An 18,845-nucleotide genomic window follows, 5' to 3' on the forward strand; every position below is an offset into this window, starting at 1 on the left:
CATTAATTAAAATAAGAAACATTAATTAAGGAACTTTATGGGTAATCATATTTTTAACACAATAACAAAATTATTTGTATAAATTAAGTCAAAGCTTGGAAAGTTTATTTTTACAGCCAATACACACATCAAGAAAATATAAACTTTTAAAGAATTATAATTGCTTTGCCATTAATATATTTAGCATATATCAAATAAAAATCAAACTATTAAAAAAGCCGTTCAAATATTAACGTAGGAATGCCAAATTAGTACTATTAAATAATTATTTTATAATTTATAGCCACTGAAATATGAAGTATCCACATTTTTGCTTAATTATTTTTAAAGTATTGATAGTACTTATAATAACTTCATTAATGGGTTAAATAATTAAATAAAACCAATTATGATAATTTGAACAGTGCCACCTCTAAGATGACCATTAATTATTCAATAGATATTTATTTTGTCATTTTTCATACAATTAAGTTATAAGCTCTATTGACGGACCATCTATTTTCATCTTTTTGACAAAACACATCAATAAAAAAAACCGATTTCGCATTAACGAGTTTTGAATGGTTCCTCCCAGTTCAATGTTCCGTGATTATTCTAGACTTTTGGTAGTGAACTTAAAAACCAGCAACTATTGAACACCCTTTCCTATTCCTTCGACTATTGTTAATTTACTCCACTTTTAATCATTTTGTTTCTTCAACATTATGAAAATCAGTTAATTTATTAAGTTAAGCTAATTTCACCAAACGATAACCATAAAATCAGCTCAACTATCTTTTTGGCGAATAAATTAATCAATAAAATGTAAGCAGCAACTTTATATAAAGGTTATTTTTATAATGCATTCAGCATGGTTGGCGTAACTAATTCGAAACTGGATATATTTAGTTGGCACACTGAATCACTTAAAGTAGAAATTAATTGATAACTTTATGGCTTTATTATTTGGCCTTTGCGGGGTATGCAACGAGTCCGTTCTCGTGCCGTAAAAATCCAAAAGTAGTTATATTTCGATCGAACACGGCTTTATAGGCAACATCTATGCAAGTTTAAGCATCAATCGATTGATTTCCCCAAGCCCAATTAGCAGACTCATTGGCAGATCTAAGACTCTTGGCCAAAGACTAGAAACTGGTTGGCGAAGCAAGCCGATTATGACACCCGGCTGAACTTGCCAGGCGCTAATCAGTAACTCCATTTAGCGAGCCGTCGAAAGGATGGACTCATACACGTTAAAAAAATAGTGAATGAATTTCCAAAAAAAAAAGTAATGGCATCTAAATCATAATAAAAATATTTAAATAAATTTAATTAATGGTTTTTGCATTCAGAACCATCACCATTGTAATAGATCTTAAAATATTTTTAAAATAATTTAATTATTATCAAACTACATTGAAATGCAATAAACATTTTTCTCTCTGTCTATAAGCCAGACGACAGTTTAATTGACGGAAAGGCCAAGGCGGTCCGACCCGCAGAGGTTCTAATGAAGTTGATAGGATCGCCACTTTTGTTATGTTACCTATGCAAATTCGCAACCCAAAGTAAAAATGGGAAAAAACAAGCAAATGGGCAGACAGAAGTTCAGTAGGAACCAAATCAAGCGGGTATCAAAACAAAACTCCAATTAGCATAGGCCCATAATCTTTTGTGGGTATAAAAACCTGAAACGTCCCTCTTCAGATCAACAGATTCAGTCCAAACATGGTAAGTTTCGGTTCTAGGGGGAATCACCTCCACCTCCACGCCTCTTTCCCTCTTATCCCTATCTACTTTTTATGACCTGCTTGCAGAAGTTTTACGTCATCGCCTTGGCCTTTGTCGGCATCGCCGCCGCTGACGTCAGTCACCTTAAGTTGGGCCTATCCGCCGATGGAGGCACCTCTTCATCTTCATCCTTCTCGTCTTCCTCTTCCTCGGAGGTAGTGCCAGGCAGTGATTACAGCTCCTACCAACCCGCTGAATACACTCATGAGCATTTGAAGTCGGCTGAGGTCATCCCTGGAGGTGATGCCAGCTCCTACCAACCCGCTGAATATACTTCCGCCCATCTCAAGGCTGCTGAGGTTGTTCCTGGTGGCGATTCGAACTCTTACCAACCCGCTGAATACACTCCAGAGCACTTGAAGGCTGCTGAAGTGGTCCATGGTGGCGATGCTAGCTCCTACCACTCTGCTGAATACACCCATGATTATCTTAAGCAGTCCTCATCCTCCGCTGTTGCAGGTGAGGTGATCCCTGGTAGCGAATCGAGCTCCTACCAACACGCTGAATACACTCCCGAGCACTTTAAGTCTGCTGAAGTGGTTCCTAGTGGTGAATCGATCTCTTACCAACCCGCTGAATACACTTCCGAGCACTTGAAGTCTGCTGAGGTCGTTTCTGGTGGCGATGCTAGCTCCTACCAACCCGCTGAATACACTTCCGAGCACTTGAAGTCTGCTGAAGTGGTTCCTAGTGGCGAATCGATCTCCTACCAACCCGCTGAATACACTTCCGAGCACTTGAAGTCTGCTGAGGTTGTTCCTGGTGACGATGCTAGCTCCTACCAACCCGCTGAATACACCCCCGAGCACTTAAAAGCCGCTGAGGTTGTTTCTGGCAGCGATTCGAGCGCCTACCAACCCGCTGAATATACTTCCGCCCATCTTAAGGCTGCTGAGGTTGTTCCTGGTGGCGATTCGAGCTCCTACCAACCCGCTGAATACACACCTGCCTTTCTCAAGCAGTCTTCCCCCGCTTCTGTTGCCGCTGAGGTGGTTCCTGGTGGCGATGCCAGCTCCTACCAGCCCGCTGAATACACACCCGTTCATCTTAAGGCATCCGTTCCAGCAGCGATTGAAGCTGATACTTATGCGCCAGAGCCCGCTGCTATTGGAGCTGATACCTACACCCCGGAGAAGTTTATTCCCCAGGCTGACCAAGATGCCCACTACAAGTATGTCCAAGAGCAGCAGCAGGAGCAGGAGCAGGAGGCTGTTATTCCCGGGGGAGATTCTAGCTCTTACCAGCCCGCTGAATACACTCCTGCCTATCTTAAGCAGACCTCTTCTGCCGCCGTTGCTGCAGAGGTTGCTCCTGGTAGCGATTCAAGCTTCTACCAACCCTCTTCGGCCGCTGTTCTTGGTGAGGCTGCTCCTGGAGGCGTTGCTACCTCCTACCTACCCGCTGAATACACTCCCGTTCATCTCAAGGCTTCCGTTCCAGCAGCAATTGGAGCTGATACTTTTGTACCAGTACCCGCTGCTATTGGCGCTGATACCTACACCCCGGAGAAGTTTATCCCCCACGCTGATCAGGAAGCCCACTACAAGTATGTCCAGGAGCACCAGCAGGAGCAGGAGCAGGAGGCGGTTGTCCCCGGAGAAAGTTCTAGCTCTTACCAGCCCGCTGAATATACGCCTGCTTACCTGAAGCAGTCCGTTGTTGCTGTTTCTGGAGCTTCGGTCCAGAGCGGCTACGTTCAGAACCAGGTCTCATCCGTCGTTCCCGGCTCGGATGTCAGTAGCTATCAGCCTGCTCATCTCATCGCCGCCTATGTCAAGGGACAGGCACCCGCCGCCATTGGAGCCATCACACCTGCCCATCTGTACGAGGAGCCCGCCTCGAATGGCATCGAGGAGTTCAATCCCGAGACCCACGAGCCCGAGGCCATTGGTGCCGACACCATCACTCCTGGCCATCTGCAGGCCACCTACTCGAAGGCCGGCCAGGAGACCCAGTACGCCTCCAACGGAGGTTATGTTTACTAATTTTAAGTACTAAGAGCCCCAGAGTCTATTGTAATTATCTTTAAATACATATATTTTTTTTAAACAAGATACCTAATTTAATATATTTTATTCTGGTGGTTACACCTTAAGAATCAAATTTACTAATTACCGGAATTATAGAGCTTGCATTTAAGGAAATGATACCCTTATTCACTTGTCAAAGTATCCTCAACCACATTGATGATATTAAGTTTCCTTATAACTGTTTCGAAATACCTGTTTTGGGATCATCATTTACCGCTCACAGCTGCCCGATTGTAGTTCTCGGAATGGTCATCATTTCAGTTTCCCCAACTGCAGTCCATTAACTCTTAAGCTTGCCTTAACTTGTCGTCATGCTTGGCGTTGCCTGCCAGTTCAGTTTTGATTTACGTTTACACTGAAAGATTAATTCAGCTTATAAAGGTAATTCAGTATGGTAAATCCATGTATATAAAAATGGATTTTTAACACCAAAGAAACGAATAAATTTTCGATGGTAAACTTGGAGTTATGATCAGTAAGCTATTTATGCTGTGTAGTTACAAAGTTGTTAATGGATTGGCTTAGGAATGATTTATTTAGTGAGTATAAATTTACCGCTTTAAGGTGTTGATATCAGATTCCGAAATTTATTGCTTAATTCCTGGGGACTATATTGATGAAATTGATTTTTGTCGGTGCACGTGCCTTAATGATCGCTGCATTTCAAGTTCAGGGGCAACTTACGGACGCAAGATGTGGCAGCGAGTAAAAGTTGTTGCTTATTATGTAAAGCCGGCTCGGGAACTCGTAACTCTACGTCGGCTCCGTTCTCAAGGCCGTCTTCTGCCGGCTTCTCAGATGGGCTTACCTACATGCTTACGCATGGGTTTATGGCTTTTTAGAAAGTGCGAGTGTGGATCTGTTTCCGAAAGCACGACATTCTGGGGGCCATCAATCCAGACGAGTGTCTCGGACGAGGCCAGATCTGGAAATGTATCTCTTTCTGGGCGTTCGGCCCATTTCTGTGGTTAACCACCGAAATGTGGCTAAAACGAGTAAAGGTTGCGTGGCCTATAATGTGTTAAATTGAATGTTAATTAGCGGGACCCCTTAGTCTTTTTTAGTTTTGTCGCCACTCCCCCGAAAGCCCCCCGCTAATAAGCTTGATTGAAGACCCCACCAAAGGTGTCCCAAAAGTAGTTCACCCGCCGAAACCCGTTGCGTCGATGGAAAAATAGAGTATTGTAAATGAGCCAAAACCCGTTTTGCGTGTGCGATTTCGTACGGTTTTATGTTAAATTTAAGTTTTTATGTTATTTTCCATTTGGTAGTTTTGCTTTAAATATTTTTTAACCACCGCCCAAATTAGGGTTGCCATTTTAGCCATTTTATTGCCAAATGCCATTAAGCATTGTGGGTGGAGGAGTGTAAATGATCAATTAATTATTGTTTGCTACAACGAAAATGCTGATTATTATAACCAGCTATTTTGCCACATGAATATTTAAAATATTGCAAAATTTGTATGATTTTTAAGTAGGGTCGAAAGGTCAAAGGGGGCGTATACATAATTTGCTTGGCCAATATTTAGCGATGTTTCTTTATGTTTTTGTTTTTTATTGTACTTTTTTTGTACATGTATAATATTTAGTCCAAATTTAGTTACCAAAGTTAAAACTTAAATTTAATAATGTTAAAAAAAATTTTTTTTGTGTAGGTTGATAGTTTTTTTTTTCAAATAATTTTTTAATGTTATAGACTTTGTAATGAACTGTTTGCACACTATATTATTCAACATATTACTAACAATGGTATCACCTACATATTTGATTGTTTCACTTATGTTTAAATTTTTTAAAACTGTTTTCTAACCTAATAGAATTTATAATTTTTTATGGAATAAATTAAGCTGTGAAATTGTCTCTGAGCCTCAGGTACCTCTGCCTGCTGCTTGTTTGAATTTATGGTGGCGACTTCTGCGACCGCTTCATCTTGGTCCGCTGGTGGCTTTAACCTCCTCCTCTCCATCTTCCTCTTCCACGGCGGCTGCGACTGCAGCTTGGCCCGCTTCGAACCGGGGCTTTTCTTCGAACCGGCCGGCCGCTATAAATTGAAGGCCCGCTCTAGGGACCGGCATCAGTCGCAGCCTCTAGCTCATCCAGCACAGTCGCATCCAAACCCACACACCAAAATCAAAATGGTCAGTGAAGGATTACAAGTTGTATTGCTAATACACAAAAAAAAACATTTATAAACTAAAAAAAAATATTTTTTTAAATTTTTTTTAAATATTTTGTGATTTGTAATGTGCTAATGTGAAAAGTGTTATCCTACTTGCAGAAATTCCTCGTTGCCTTCGCCCTGTTCGCCTGCGTGGCCGCCGACGTGAGCCACCTGAGCAACGAGTACCTGCCGCCCCTCCAGAACTCGTACGCCGCCCCCTCGGTGAGCTACTCCGCCCCTGCTGTCCAGCAGACCTACTCCGCCCCTGCCATCCAGCAGTCGTACTCCGCCCCCAGCAGCGAGTACCTGCCACCCGTGCAGAGCTACTCCGCTCCTGCCGTCCAGAGGACCTACTCCGCCCCCTCGGTGAGCTATTCCGCTCCTGCCGTCCAGAGGACCTACGCTGCCCCCTCGGTCAGCTATTCCGCTCCTGCTCCCTCCGTCAGCTACTCGGCCCCCTCTGTGAGCTACTCCGCCCCTGCCCCATCGGTTAGCTACTCGGCCCCCTCGGTCAGCTACTCCGCTCCTGCTGTCCAGCAGTCGTACGTCGCTCCCGCCGTCAGCTACTCCGCCCCTGCCGTCCAGCAGACCTATGCCGCCCCCTCGGTCAGCTACTCCGCCCCTGCTGTCCAGCAGTCGTACTCCGCTCCTGCCGTCAGCTACTCCGCCCCCTCGGTGAGCTACTCCGCCCCCTCCGTGGATGTGGGCACCCAGTACGCCTCCAACGGCGGCTACGTCTACAGGAAGTAAGGACCTCGAGATCAGAGGCCTGCAACTGAATACGAAACAGTGTAAATACCTACATACTGCCCCAACTCACCATCAATTTTTTTTGTATTGTAAACTCCGTTAACAATGAAAATATAAAAAAACAATAATCCAAAGAAATATGGTTTTTAAATGGGGATCAAGATTAAAAAGGAGGGCGACTCCCACTAAACAAATACTAACCAAATAAAGATATAATATAATTAAACTTTTTTACAGAATCAAATCCCTCTGTAAAAATTGAATAAAAATATCTAGGGAGGAGGTCCTAAGGTTGGGATGGTCTGTAAGTTGGGATGGTCTGTAAGTTGGGACACAAAATGTTCTTCAAACTACAGACCTCTCCCTTACGTATAGAAAAGAATGGAAAAAAAAGTTTATATTTTTTAAAGCCAATCATGTTTGTACACAGCTAATATGTTGACTCTATTCTCATCAACTTTATACATAATATTCATATCAAACGAATGATCAGTTCTTACAGACTTTTAATATTTGTGGGCGTGGAACATTTGGATAACAAACGTTTGTCAAATCGAAACTTCTTAGTTCGTATAGTTTCCAAAATCTAAGCGCTTATACTAATATGGCTACATCGAATCGGTTGGTAGTCCCGATCTAGAAAAAATATAATATATATACTTTATAACCTGTTACCTCTTAGATAATTTTTAATAAATGCTTGATATCACAAATATCAAATTGATAATAATTAATATAAATTTGACATTTTGTTTGACACATTGAAATGCCTGTTTCAATCGCAGTTACTGACTATATCGATCGATCTATTTTTGGCTTTTATAGTTATCAGAAAATGATATTTTGTAACGTCAGGATTCGGTCTGCAGGATCATTTTAGTTATATCTTACAAGGTCTAACAGTTGCCCCAACGAGTTGGAATTTTTCATATCTTATGTTTTTATGGATCTTTGATTAGGAAATATCTTTTTTTCCGATCGGGCCACTATAAAATATAGCTTGCATAGAAACAATATGTCACATATTACTCTATGTCGATGTTTCAAAGACAACAGCCAATATTACGCTTAGTGTTTTGTATATAGAGCATTTAAGTATAATTTCGCTTTGATTTAATTTTGTTAGCCAATGTAATTTAAATACACAACTGGTTCCTTCCAAATTTCCTAAAAAACATAAGGAAACCCTTAGATAAATGCAAATATCGAAATTAAAATCTGCATAAGTTTATGAATGTAAGAAACTTCCTACTTAGTGACATCAAACAAGAAACATTAAATCATTGCTTAGAATAGCTAAGTTCTTTGGCTAACTTAAACAAAAACCAGTAAAACAAGAACATATACTTTCGAGCCGCATCAATGACTAATGTATAATGTATCAATATTTGATTGTTCTATCAAGTCCATAATTTTCAGTCTTGCATTCAGCTTATTCATCTTATTCAATTCAGCGAATTCAGGTTGTAGACACGCACTAACAACACTGACACTCTTTAGTTATTGAGCTAACAAATGTAACTTAAAGCTTTGCTTGTGCTTTTTATAAACACCTTAGAGCTTTGATTAAACTTGGAAGTTGTTACTAACTTTTTCAAGCTTTACTGTTAATTTTAAGACTTTAAATTAAATAAAGCTTATAGTTTAATTGTTTGTTTTAAAAGCTTTTCAATCAATATGATTTTTCCAACACTTGAACGCATATAACTATATTAAAGACCATGTATAAGGCACAATTGCCAGTAAATATATTAAAGTTTTTAAATAAAATATGATGAAGTTAATTGTAAAGCCTTTTTTGTAAAAGGTTTGGTATCTAGGAATAACGATTTTTTTCGATGCTTTTCTTGTGCTTAATCAACACTGTTTTTGGCTATAAAGTTGTCATATATTTTCACCTAATCCTATTTGTTTTTGAGTAGGTTCATGGGTCATCATTAATCAAATGCAACCAGTAAACAATATTTCCTCGTTTTCTTTTGCACCTATGCTAAATTTACCATTTGATATCGGTGTTACTTTATGTTAAATTCGGCCGACAAATTTATTTTTATAGTTCAGTTTTAACACTTCCCCTCGCACCTTCGATCTACAGATCCGCGACTATTTATGGAACCTTTGTGATGATGCAAGGCAATTTCCGTTCGCCGAATGGGAAAGTGAAATGAGCCGGGCAGCGATTTATATAATATGCTGATATGAAGTCTTATAAGTGCCGTCTTCGAGGCCCGTGGCCACATAGTTTCCGTCGCCGTGGAAGCTCCCAGAGATAAAGCCGGACCTCGAGATGATGCAGCCAGGGGTCGTTCTTCTGGTGCTACTTCTGCCCCTCATAAGCGGGGATGTGAGTCACCTGTCCAAGGATTACATACCGCCCAGGGCGGAACAAGATGCACCATCCACACGGTCCGATGATGATGGCCAGGAGATCCAGAAGGATCCATCTGGATTCTATCCATCGAATGGATTGCCCCTGCCGCCGGGTTATGCCATTCCCACGGGCAGTAATGTTCCACCACCGCCTGTCCAGCCGCCAAACTTCCCCCTGCCCATCTACCCACCGTTCTTTGGGTTCGGTGGGGGTCCTGGCGAGCCGGGAGTGGGTCCAGGAATCGGTCCAGTGCCCTCGGCCTATCCCAATGGAGGACCCTTCCCGGTGGGTCCACCGAATGCTGCCTACCAATTGCCTCCCGGTGGAGTTTATCCCAATGGTGGAGCCTCATTCGGTCCTCAGGGACCAGGTTTTCCCCCACAAGGAGCTGGTTTTCCTCCACAGGGAGCCGGCTTTGCCCCACAGGGAGGAGGTTTCCAGCCACAGGGAGGATTTGCCCCCCAAGGACCACCCTTCTCGCCACAGCCAGGACCTTTCGCACCTCAGGGACCTCCCTTCGGAAATGCTTTCCCTGGAGCTGGCTTCCCTCCACCGCAGGAAGGACCATTCCCACCACAAGGAGGACCCTTCCCACCACCAGGAACTCCATACCCACCCGAATTCCTGACCAACCAGGGACTTCCCTCGCCCAATCCCCAAGGACCGTTCCAGGGACTCTATCCCAATGGGTTTAATGTACCCGTGGGCTTCGGCGGACCTGTGCCCGGCCAGAATCCATATCAGCAATTCGGTCCCGGATTCGGAGGACCCGCTCCGCCGGGCTACTCCGACGAGGCGGCAAAGGAGCAGTCCAAGGAGGGCGAAAGGAAGATAGTGGCGCCTCCGCTGGCAGATGATCCCAAAAGTGGGGCAGACACCGTCTACGCAACAAATGGCGGCTATGTCTACCAGAGGGCCAAGTAATCCCTGGGTTTTATAGCACCCCTAACTTGGGGTGATTGAGTAGTGCATCACCATGTTCATTATAAATTATCATCCATTTTTTATTTCGTATTTTTCCGTTTGTGTTTTTATTTATTTATTTGCTTTGGGGCCATAAACCCGCGGACAGTCAAAACGTTTGTCTTTATGCTAATCGAAATTAAAGTCGATGTCTTCGCCAAGCTGACTGATATCCATAAACGAGACAATCTATCGTCGTGATTGATACAAATAAGCATATGTTTTATGCAAACCCCAAGTGGAGAGACATTTGTTCCATAAATTATGTTGTCTTGAAAAGTTGGTACAAGGCGATAAAAGCCTGAGTAAAAAAAACTTGATTAGTGGGTTGGTTGTGACTTAAAAGCCTAGTCCTAGGGTAATTATCTACACTTTATTTATAATCTATGGGCTGCATCCCTAAAAGTTTATTGAACTTTGGACGTTTGACGTCCATATTGGGAAAGAACTAAGTAAAGATCAATGATATAAAATCATATGTCTGTCAATCAATCAATTTTATAAATTTATAGAGATACAAGGGAATGTAAAAAAATACCCATCATATTATTAATACCGGTTAAAATGGTTCTATAAAAAAAGTTTGATCATATAGCTGACCAAATATATTAGCTCAAGATTATATTAAAGATGTTTCTAGAAAAAATGTTGGATTATATGACGGTCGAAATATATAAACTCATATATTTTGTTAATAACCGCAAAGATAAAAAGGTTCCTTTAATATGGTATAATATTTTTTTTTTCTTATAAGCAATCAAAATAGGTGTACCTTTTAAAAATCTTGTAACTTTTATGTTATGCCAAAAAAACAGCCAATTTTGTAATCAATTAATTATCTGGCTTTCAACAAAAATGAGTTCTACCCTCAGAGATTTATTACAAATTGACGTCATAGGAAAGCGTAGAAAAGAAGTAGAAAATAAAGCTGACCTTCAAAAGGGCGAACATAATCGATTTATGTTAATAATATCTGTTATGTCTGCAAAATTCAAAGAATCGCCTGACTTATACTTAGATTCTTGGTTCTTTGTATGGCCAAACTAGTTTCTGACGTCAAAGAGTTTCCCTTAAGAACATTTATGATAATTAATTTCTTTTCTAGCTTGGGATTTAAATAGGGGGTTTTTCCATCGATTTAATAGAGACCTATTCAATTCCCATGTTTGGGCATTGATTTCAATAGATATTCAAAATCCTAACAATAAAAACGATTTAGGCTTGAAACGACTCGAATTGATTTCTATTCATCTTTTTTCTTTATATCTTCACTGAATTATTTATATTTGGCATTTGGTGGTGTTGTTTCTTGGGATTCAGTAAACACATTTAAAAGCTTTTATGCCATGTTTTTTATGGGTTTGGAAGAGTTGCAAAAAGAAGAAAATAACTATTGCTCTTTTGTCCGGAACGAAGGTGGGAGATCTTTTGTCAGCTTGTTAGACATGGTATATCATCTTACATCAGTTGGGGATTTACATAGGTGAACAGAGGTTCGCCCACCAAAGTGGTACTTATTTAAATGATTATAATCCTTTTTATAGTATTTATTGTTTTGGTATTTATTGTATATAGAAAAAATCGCATCCCTTTTTAAATAAGATCTCTATTTAAAGTAAAAATATTGTATACATGTTATTGGATTATGTTATTTTATTAGATCAGATATCAGATGTTGTACGAACTGCTTAGGCAAATAATAAATTCAAAAATGCTTTCCTTTAATATTTTAATAAAGATAAATGGGGATCTGTGATCTAAAATTCCGTAAAGCGTTTTGTTGCTTTTAAACGTAAGCCATTTGTGGGTTTTTTATGCAAATCGTGCTCGGTTTTCGGATGTTCCCCGGTTGGCATATCCATTTGGCATTTTGTTGCAATTTTCGTCCGCTTGAATATTCATTGCCGACGTGAGATATGTTTTCGGATATAGAGGTTGTTCGCACAGCAATTAGTCATAATTAAGCCAACCTGTGCCCGCGGTTGTCAGGGGCCCTCAACTTGACATTTTCTTTTGTGGACCTGAACCTTGTTTTCAATTTGTCACTTTTGTGGGCCTTTTTGAGAGGCGCGTGCGTTCAGGTGCAGAAGTTCGCATTCAAATTCGGCCTCCGAAGATCCGTATTAACTGGCGTTATTATTACATTGTATTATCTCCGAATACCTCGGCTGTAAGCCCTTAACATGCTTATCATAATCTACGACACACGCCTACGAGATGCATATAAAATCAAATATCCATATCCATATCCATATCGAACAATCGGTGGCCCCTGATTACCAATAACTTATGGCCCATTGAAAACGTCCGAAGGTTGGACACATATCTGCCACCGAGTGAGATCGAGTGAGTTGGGAAATCGGCCTGGTGGGCCCATAACCGATTAACATCTTCTCATAAATTTCAACCCGAGGGCTAAGACAATGGTCGAAAGTGTTGGTGTGTGAAAAGTTTTAGGGGGTTTTTTGGGAGAATGTGGCTACTGGTTAGCCAACCCCTTCCAATAAATTAAATTTCTTTATTTGGCTTAAACTATGCTAAATATACTGAAAACTAACCACACCCAATAAAATATTTATAATTGTATTTAAAATAGTTTTATAATATTTCCAGCACTGTCAATTTTACTCAAAAAAAAATTATAATAAACTAAAATTATCTTTATTCAATGGGAATGACATACTTATTTACATTTGTTTATCTTTACTAAAGATCAATGAGTTTCTTGTTAAGTTTTTTTTTTCAGACATGTTATATAACCATGGGCATATTTAAAATATTTTTGAACACTAGAAAATATTGGTATTTTTTTTATGATTTTTTGTAAACTCACCAAGCAATGCATCTTATATCACCTGTTGAAGATAAAGTCAATGCACTCAAGTTGGAGTGCTTAAGGTGTCAATTGGACAGTTGGACACAATTCAAGCAAACTCGCGATTGATAAATATTTGAACAATTTTTGCATACACATTTGATTTGTCAAACTTTGTTTTTGACTTGCATGCACTGAAAGAAATTAACTAATTATAAATATGTATAAAAATCCACATACATGTACCTACTACAAAAAATATATTTAAGCAGGATACACTTAAGATCATGTATAGTTTAGCCTTTATAGAATAGATTTAATTTACAAAATCAACATTTTATAAATTTGTATAATGCATTATGTTTAGATTGTCAAAACTTTTTAAAATAAATTAAAAAAAAAGTATTCATGATTGAGTTTTAAATTTATATAATTACTCTATGCATATTTATATTGTATCAATGCGAATTTTCCAGGCTGAAATTATAAAAAAGAGTCCTCAGAAAAATTAAAATGCACATTAAAATTTAATGTGTAACCGTCCTCAGCCATTTTGGGCTGTTTGTTATCAAACTGAGTCTTTGAGTCTCTGGGTCTGCGAGTCGTGCTTTTGGCCATTTAATAATCCGCACCAAAATGAGATGTGTTTTGCATGATTTCATTGTTGGCCATCTGCATTAGCATTCCCCCCCGCTCCGTGGCGTTTTGGCCATCTGGCATTTGGTATCGCACCAATTAAGGGGAGAGCTGCCAACTGCCAACTGGCAACTATAAATGCAGACGGGGTCTCCAAGATGGTCATCAGTTAATCGGTTACGTTCGCTCGGTGCACCTCTAGTCCCCTCTGTGTGTTTTCAGTGACCCCAGTGAAGATGGTAAGTGGCCATCTCATTACAAATTTTTTTCAAGTGCTTACCCAAGTGATATGTGATGATATGATTTCCTTCTCCCGCCCAGAAACCCTTTGCCTTTATCGTTCTGGCTGCCCTCAGCTTGGCCGTGGTCGATGGACGTCCCGGTGCCAATGGCTATCTGCCACCTCTGCCCCTCAAGGAGGTGTCCGCTGCGCCCAGTTTCCAGCAGGTGGTGCAGCCACAGATTCAGCAGCAGATCCAGCAACAGATCCAGTCGCAGGTCCACATTCAGCCACAGATCCAGGCCCATGTGGAGTCCATCAAGGCCTCCATCCCACTGGCCAGCTTCACCATCCACTCGGGCGGACAGCAGCATTACCAGAGTGCTCCGGCTCCGGTTCCGGTTTCGATCCCTGCCCCTGTTCCTGCTCCAGTTTCTATCCCTGCCCCTTCTCCAGTTTCGATCCCAGCCCCTGTTCCTGCTCCCGTTGAGATCATCCAGCCAGCTCCCCAGGTGATCTACGAGCCACCCAAGCCCGTTGTGGCCACCCAGACGGCGGTGAGGAACGCATATCTGCCACCCACTCCCGTCCAGCAGTTTGTGCCCGCTCCGGAGCCAGTGGCTGAGACCATTGCACCACAGCAGGAGACCATCACTTACTCGGCTCCTGCTCCCGCACCAGTTCCTATTGCGGTGCCAGTTCCTGCTATCCATGAACAACATCAGGTGGTACACCAGACTTACTCCCCTCCCGCTCCAGTGGTTCAGGAACAACACTACAGTGCTCCAGCTCCAGTGGTCCAGCAGACTTACTCTGCTCCAGCTCCAGTGGTTCAGGAACAACACTACAGTGCTCCGGCTCCTGTGGTTCAGCAGACGTACTCCGCTCCGGCTCCCGTCCAAGTTCCTATTGCAGTGCCAGTTCCTGCTATCCATGAACAGCATCAGGTGGTGCACCAGACTTACTCTGCTCCTGCTCCCGCTCCAGTGGTTCAGCAGACTTACTCCTATCCAGCTCCAGTGGTTCAGCAGGCTCCTGTCATTCAGCAAGCCCCTGTCATTCAGCAAGCCCCTGTGGTTCAGGAAGTGGTTCAGCAAGCTCCAGTGGTTCAACAGACCTACAGCGCTCCCGCTCCAGTGGTACAGGAAGTGGTTCAGCAGGCTCCAGCGGTTCAACAGACCTATAGCGCTCCCGCTCCAGTGGTTCAGCAGACCTACGCTGCTCCCGCTCCTGTGGTTCAGGAGGCCATTCAGCAAGCCCCTGTGATTCAGCAGGCTCCTGTGGTTCAGGAAGTGGTTCATCAGGCGCCAGTGGTTCAGCAGACCTATTCGGCTCCCGCTCCAGTGGTTCAGGAACAGTTCTACAGTGCTCCGGCTCCTGCGGTTCAGCAGTCTTACTCCGCTCCAGTGGTTCAACAGACCTACAGCGCTCCCGCTCCAGTGGTTCAGCAGACTTACGCTGCTCCCGCTCCTGTGGTCCAGCAGGCTCCTGTGGTTCAGGAAGTGGTTCATCAGGCGCCAGTGGTTCAGCAGACCTACACCGCTCCAGCTCCCGTTTCGATCCCTGAACCGGTTCAGCAGATTGTGCAGCAACATCAATACAGTGGCTACTCCTACCAGGCTCCTCAGCCCGTGTCCATTCCTGCTCCAGCTCCGGTTCAGGTGTCCCTTCCCGCTCCCGCTCCTGTGCAGCTGCAGCAATCCTTTGTGCCAGCCCCACCTGCCCCCCTTCCCGTCCAGCAGCCATCCCAACCCATTGTACAGTACACCCCACCGGCGGTGCAACAGCAGGTGACCTACACCCAATCCGCCCCCGCTCCTGCTCCCCTTCCCATCGTCCAGAAGACTGAGATCGTGGCCGCTCCCGCTCCAGTTCCAGTTCCAGCTCCCGTGGAGATCGGAACGACCTATGCCGCCAACGGAGGTTACCTGTACAAGTAGGATGCCCGTGAACGGACCCCAGCGGAGGTCCGAACTCGCATCGAGTTGTGGATCGAACGTCAATCGCTGGTCGGTTCATCTGAACTTAGTGTTACGTAGCCAATTTCTAGCACATTTTTTGTTATCGTTATACAATTTTTGTTACGTTTTTGTTAATCAATAAACTGTTTTTGTTATATGAACAAACAAATGTATGCCTTCATTTGAATATTTTATGGAGAAGGAAGTCGTGAAGCATTCGAATGGCAGTGGGTATAATAAATGTATCTCTGTTAGCTGACACATTTAGCAGGACTTGGGCACTGGGAAACCGGTTTCTTAATTGGGTTTCATTTGTGTTCCATTTATAGTACCATTTAATAAAAATAAATAGTTCACAATCATCGTAGAGAATGGAAAGACTTTAAAGTAAACTATTTTTAGTTGGATTAAAAGAAGTACTATTTCATACCATGACAAATAAATCTCACATGTCTATTACCATTCCTAAAAATTCCAGTACTTATCGTGAAACTCCATCTTCTAATGTGTGTCTTGAGTTATGGCAAGTTCACAAAACGGTAAGCAACCAAATTATAAATCACCCAAAGCGGTTTTTGATATAATAAATTATAAAGAAGATACATAATCTTCTAATAGCTAAATTGAATTTCTAAGCTGCTGATATTTATTGATGTTGCGGTGAAGTATAAATTAATTGTGATTGTTAGGTTCAGTAGACTCCAGTGAGAGTTCAATAAGAGATTAACTACAATGGGTCCAATATAAGGTCCTGATCTAAAAATAAATGTATAAGCGAGAAATAATTAGATGTTGTTCAATTTTATAAGAACTTTTTTTATAATACATATATGACATTATGATATAATGATTATATGAATGATATACAATCTTGGGATATGCTTTAAAAATATCTCAAGGATGATAATAACTTCGGATATTCCCAACAAGCGGACACTGCGATACCGTAAAGTTTCCCGACATGTAAGCCATTGTTTTCCAGGCTAGTCCCCACTTATGATTAATGGAGTTACCGTTCAGAACTCAGTCGGTATTGCTCTTCTTGGGGGCCTTTTGTCTGGACTGTAACTTTGATGGATGAGTAAGTGACGGAACCGACTTATGAATGGAGTTTAATAACGAGTTTCGTACAGCCCGCTTTTGCAATTTCTCATCTATAGCATTTCTTCCACTTTATCAACATCATCTCCTTCTCCGATTCGCCAACAAAATTGGAATCAGATTCATATTCGGAATAAGAAAGAAACATAATCAAAATAAGAATAGGAATCGGAATCAGAATCAGCAGGGGAGTGAAACGGGGGAAAAGTAGGAATATTATGGGCGACTAATGAGCTCCGCGGACGAAATGCTTCATTATTATGGCTCTTTTATTTTCGAATGGCGGGTTTTCGGGTATCGTCGATATAGTTTGTGTGGCTTTTCGGTGTGCGATTGTTCTGGTTTTCGTAGCGCCTTTTGACATTCGTGTATCAAGTTGGCCAGACATTTTTGGCGACTATAAATAAGTGGCTTGTTTGTGGAGAAGGTACTAGTGTTCTCACAACTTCGGTCCCAGCAACATGGTAAGCTCTAGCTTCCAGGGAGATCCTGTCCTAGGGATATTCAAAAAAATACTTCTGAATACATCGGATGAGATTGTTATATCTTATATCATTATAATCTTATATCATTATTATCTCTTTTTTTAGAAATTCTTCGCCATCCTTTCGCTTGCCCTTCTGGCTGTGGCCTCGGCCGATGTCAGCCACCTGGCCAACACCTACCTGCCTCCCCACTCCGCGGCTGCCTCCACCAGCTACGAGTCCTACCAGGCTGCTCCCGCCGAGGAGACCTACGAGGCTCCCGCCGCCGCCGCTGCCACCACCTACGAGAGCGAGTCCTACTCCGCCCCAGCTGCGTCCTACAACAGCGAGTCCTATGCCGCTCCAGCTGCCTCCTACAACAGCGAGTCCTATGCCGCTCCAGCTGCCGCCGCCGCTGAGACCGCCTCCTATGCCGCCGAGTCCGCCGCCGAGGAGACCTACGAGGAGCCCGCCGCCAGCTACGTCGCCCCCGCTGTGGTGAAGACCTACTCCGCCCCAGCTGTCTCCTCCTACTCTGCTCCCGCTGTGGTGAAGACCTACTCCGCTCCCGCTGTCTCCTCCTACTCTGCTCCCGCTGTGGTGAAGACCTACTCCGCCCCAGCTGTGTCCAGCTACTCTGCTCCTGCTGTGGTCAAGACCTACTCTGCCCCAGCTGTCTCCTCCTACTCTGCCCCAGCTGTGGTGAAGACCTACTCTGCCCCAGCTGTCTCCTCCTACTCTGCTCCCGCTGTTTCCAGCTACACCGCTCCCGTGGTGGCCAAGACCTACACCGCTCCCGCTGTTGTGAAGACCTACTCCGCCCCAGCTGTGTCCAGTGGCTACACCCAGGCCTACACCGCCCCCGCTGTGGTCAAGAGCTACTCCGCCCCGGCTGTGACCAAGACCTACACCGCTCCCGCCGTGGTCAAGACCTACTCCGCTCCAGCTGTGTCCACCTACACCGCTCCAGTGGTGACCAAGTCCTACACCGCTCCCGTGGTGACTAAGACCTACACCGCTCCCGCTGTGGTCAAGAGCTACTCCGCCCCAGCTGTGGTCAAGACCTACTCCGCCCCGGCTGTGTCCACCTACTCCGCCCCAGCTGTGTCCAGCTACTCCGCTCCAGCTGTGGTCAAGACCTACTCCGCCCCAGCTGTGTCCAGCTACTCTGCTCCCGCTGCGGTCAGCAGCTACTCCTCCGGATCCTCGGGCACCGTCTACGGCTCCAACGGTGGATACGTCTACTAAAGACTGCATCCCAAAAAATATACAAAACGAATCTAATCATACGATGAAACCTTTTTTTTTCTTACAATAAATCGAATGTAATGTGCTAAAACAAACAAAGAGGCTTTTATTTGGTTCTATAAAATATTCTTGCATAATTTCTGAATATCAAAAAGTATTTATAACCGAAATACCTGGAACTTTGTGGTTGAATATTAAGTTTGTTTGGGTTTTTTTTGTCTTTAATATCAAGTTATGTTCTTAATTTAATGCATTACTCACAAAATCACGTTTAGAAGTCTTTATAAAAGGGGGGGGTGGGTTTTAAGACTATACAATAAATGGTATTTCTTTTTTTATATATTTATTAAAAT

General features: G+C 42.9%; 5 protein-coding genes across 8 annotated transcripts; all 5 read left to right on the plus strand.

Moving 5' to 3' along the window:
• Positions 1 to 1,766: 1,766 nt before the first annotated feature.
• LOC108006543 (streptococcal hemagglutinin) lies at positions 1,767 to 3,824 on the plus strand. The gene is made up of 2 exons (XM_070997418.1): positions 1,767 to 2,882; positions 2,919 to 3,824. Exons 1-2 carry the CDS (start codon positions 1,782 to 1,784, stop codon positions 3,753 to 3,755), a joined length of 1,938 nt encoding a protein of 645 aa, XP_070853519.1. The 5' UTR covers positions 1,767 to 1,781; the 3' UTR covers positions 3,756 to 3,824.
• A 1,929-nt stretch (positions 3,825 to 5,753) lies between these two features.
• Positions 5,754 to 6,851, plus strand: LOC108006544 (cuticle protein 16.5). The gene is made up of 2 exons (XM_017070075.3): positions 5,754 to 5,940; positions 6,081 to 6,851. The coding sequence occupies exons 1-2, from the start codon at positions 5,938 to 5,940 to the stop codon at positions 6,711 to 6,713; spliced, it is 636 nt and encodes a 211-aa protein (XP_016925564.1). The 5' UTR covers positions 5,754 to 5,937; the 3' UTR covers positions 6,714 to 6,851.
• A 2,121-nt stretch (positions 6,852 to 8,972) lies between these two features.
• On the plus strand, positions 8,973 to 10,374 carry LOC108006550 (basic salivary proline-rich protein 2). The gene has a single exon (XM_017070082.4). The coding sequence runs from the start codon at positions 9,001 to 9,003 to the stop codon at positions 10,006 to 10,008; it is 1,008 nt and encodes a 335-aa protein (XP_016925571.2). The 5' UTR covers positions 8,973 to 9,000; the 3' UTR covers positions 10,009 to 10,374.
• Positions 10,375 to 13,647: 3,273 nt separating this feature from the next.
• Positions 13,648 to 15,848, plus strand: LOC108006520 (skin secretory protein xP2). 2 transcript variants are annotated; one of them, XM_070997419.1, is made up of 3 exons: positions 13,648 to 13,737; positions 13,820 to 14,944; positions 15,203 to 15,848. In XM_070997419.1, the coding sequence occupies exons 1-3, from the start codon at positions 13,735 to 13,737 to the stop codon at positions 15,656 to 15,658; spliced, it is 1,584 nt and encodes a 527-aa protein (XP_070853520.1). In that variant the 5' UTR covers positions 13,648 to 13,734; the 3' UTR covers positions 15,659 to 15,848. The 2 variants fall into 2 exon arrangements, with proteins under 2 accessions (XP_070853520.1, XP_036676588.2); XM_036820693.3 differs by having other exon boundaries at positions 13,820 to 15,848.
• A 1,377-nt stretch (positions 15,849 to 17,225) lies between these two features.
• Positions 17,226 to 18,591, plus strand: LOC108006521 (cuticle protein 16.5). 3 transcript variants are annotated; one of them, XM_070997422.1, is made up of 3 exons: positions 17,226 to 17,244; positions 17,371 to 18,281; positions 18,384 to 18,591. In XM_070997422.1, exons 1-3 carry the CDS (start codon positions 17,242 to 17,244, stop codon positions 18,490 to 18,492), a joined length of 1,023 nt encoding a protein of 340 aa, XP_070853523.1. In that variant the 5' UTR covers positions 17,226 to 17,241; the 3' UTR covers positions 18,493 to 18,591. The 3 variants fall into 3 exon arrangements, with proteins under 3 accessions (XP_070853523.1, XP_070853525.1, XP_070853526.1); XM_070997424.1 differs by having other exon boundaries at positions 17,371 to 18,122; positions 18,333 to 18,591; XM_070997425.1 differs by having other exon boundaries at positions 17,227 to 17,244; positions 18,333 to 18,591.
• Positions 18,592 to 18,845: the final 254 nt, after the last annotated feature.

This window comes from Drosophila suzukii, chromosome X (genome assembly GCF_043229965.1).
Source record: "Drosophila suzukii chromosome X, CBGP_Dsuzu_IsoJpt1.0, whole genome shotgun sequence".
Lineage (NCBI taxonomy): Eukaryota > Metazoa > Arthropoda > Insecta > Diptera > Drosophilidae > Drosophila > Drosophila suzukii.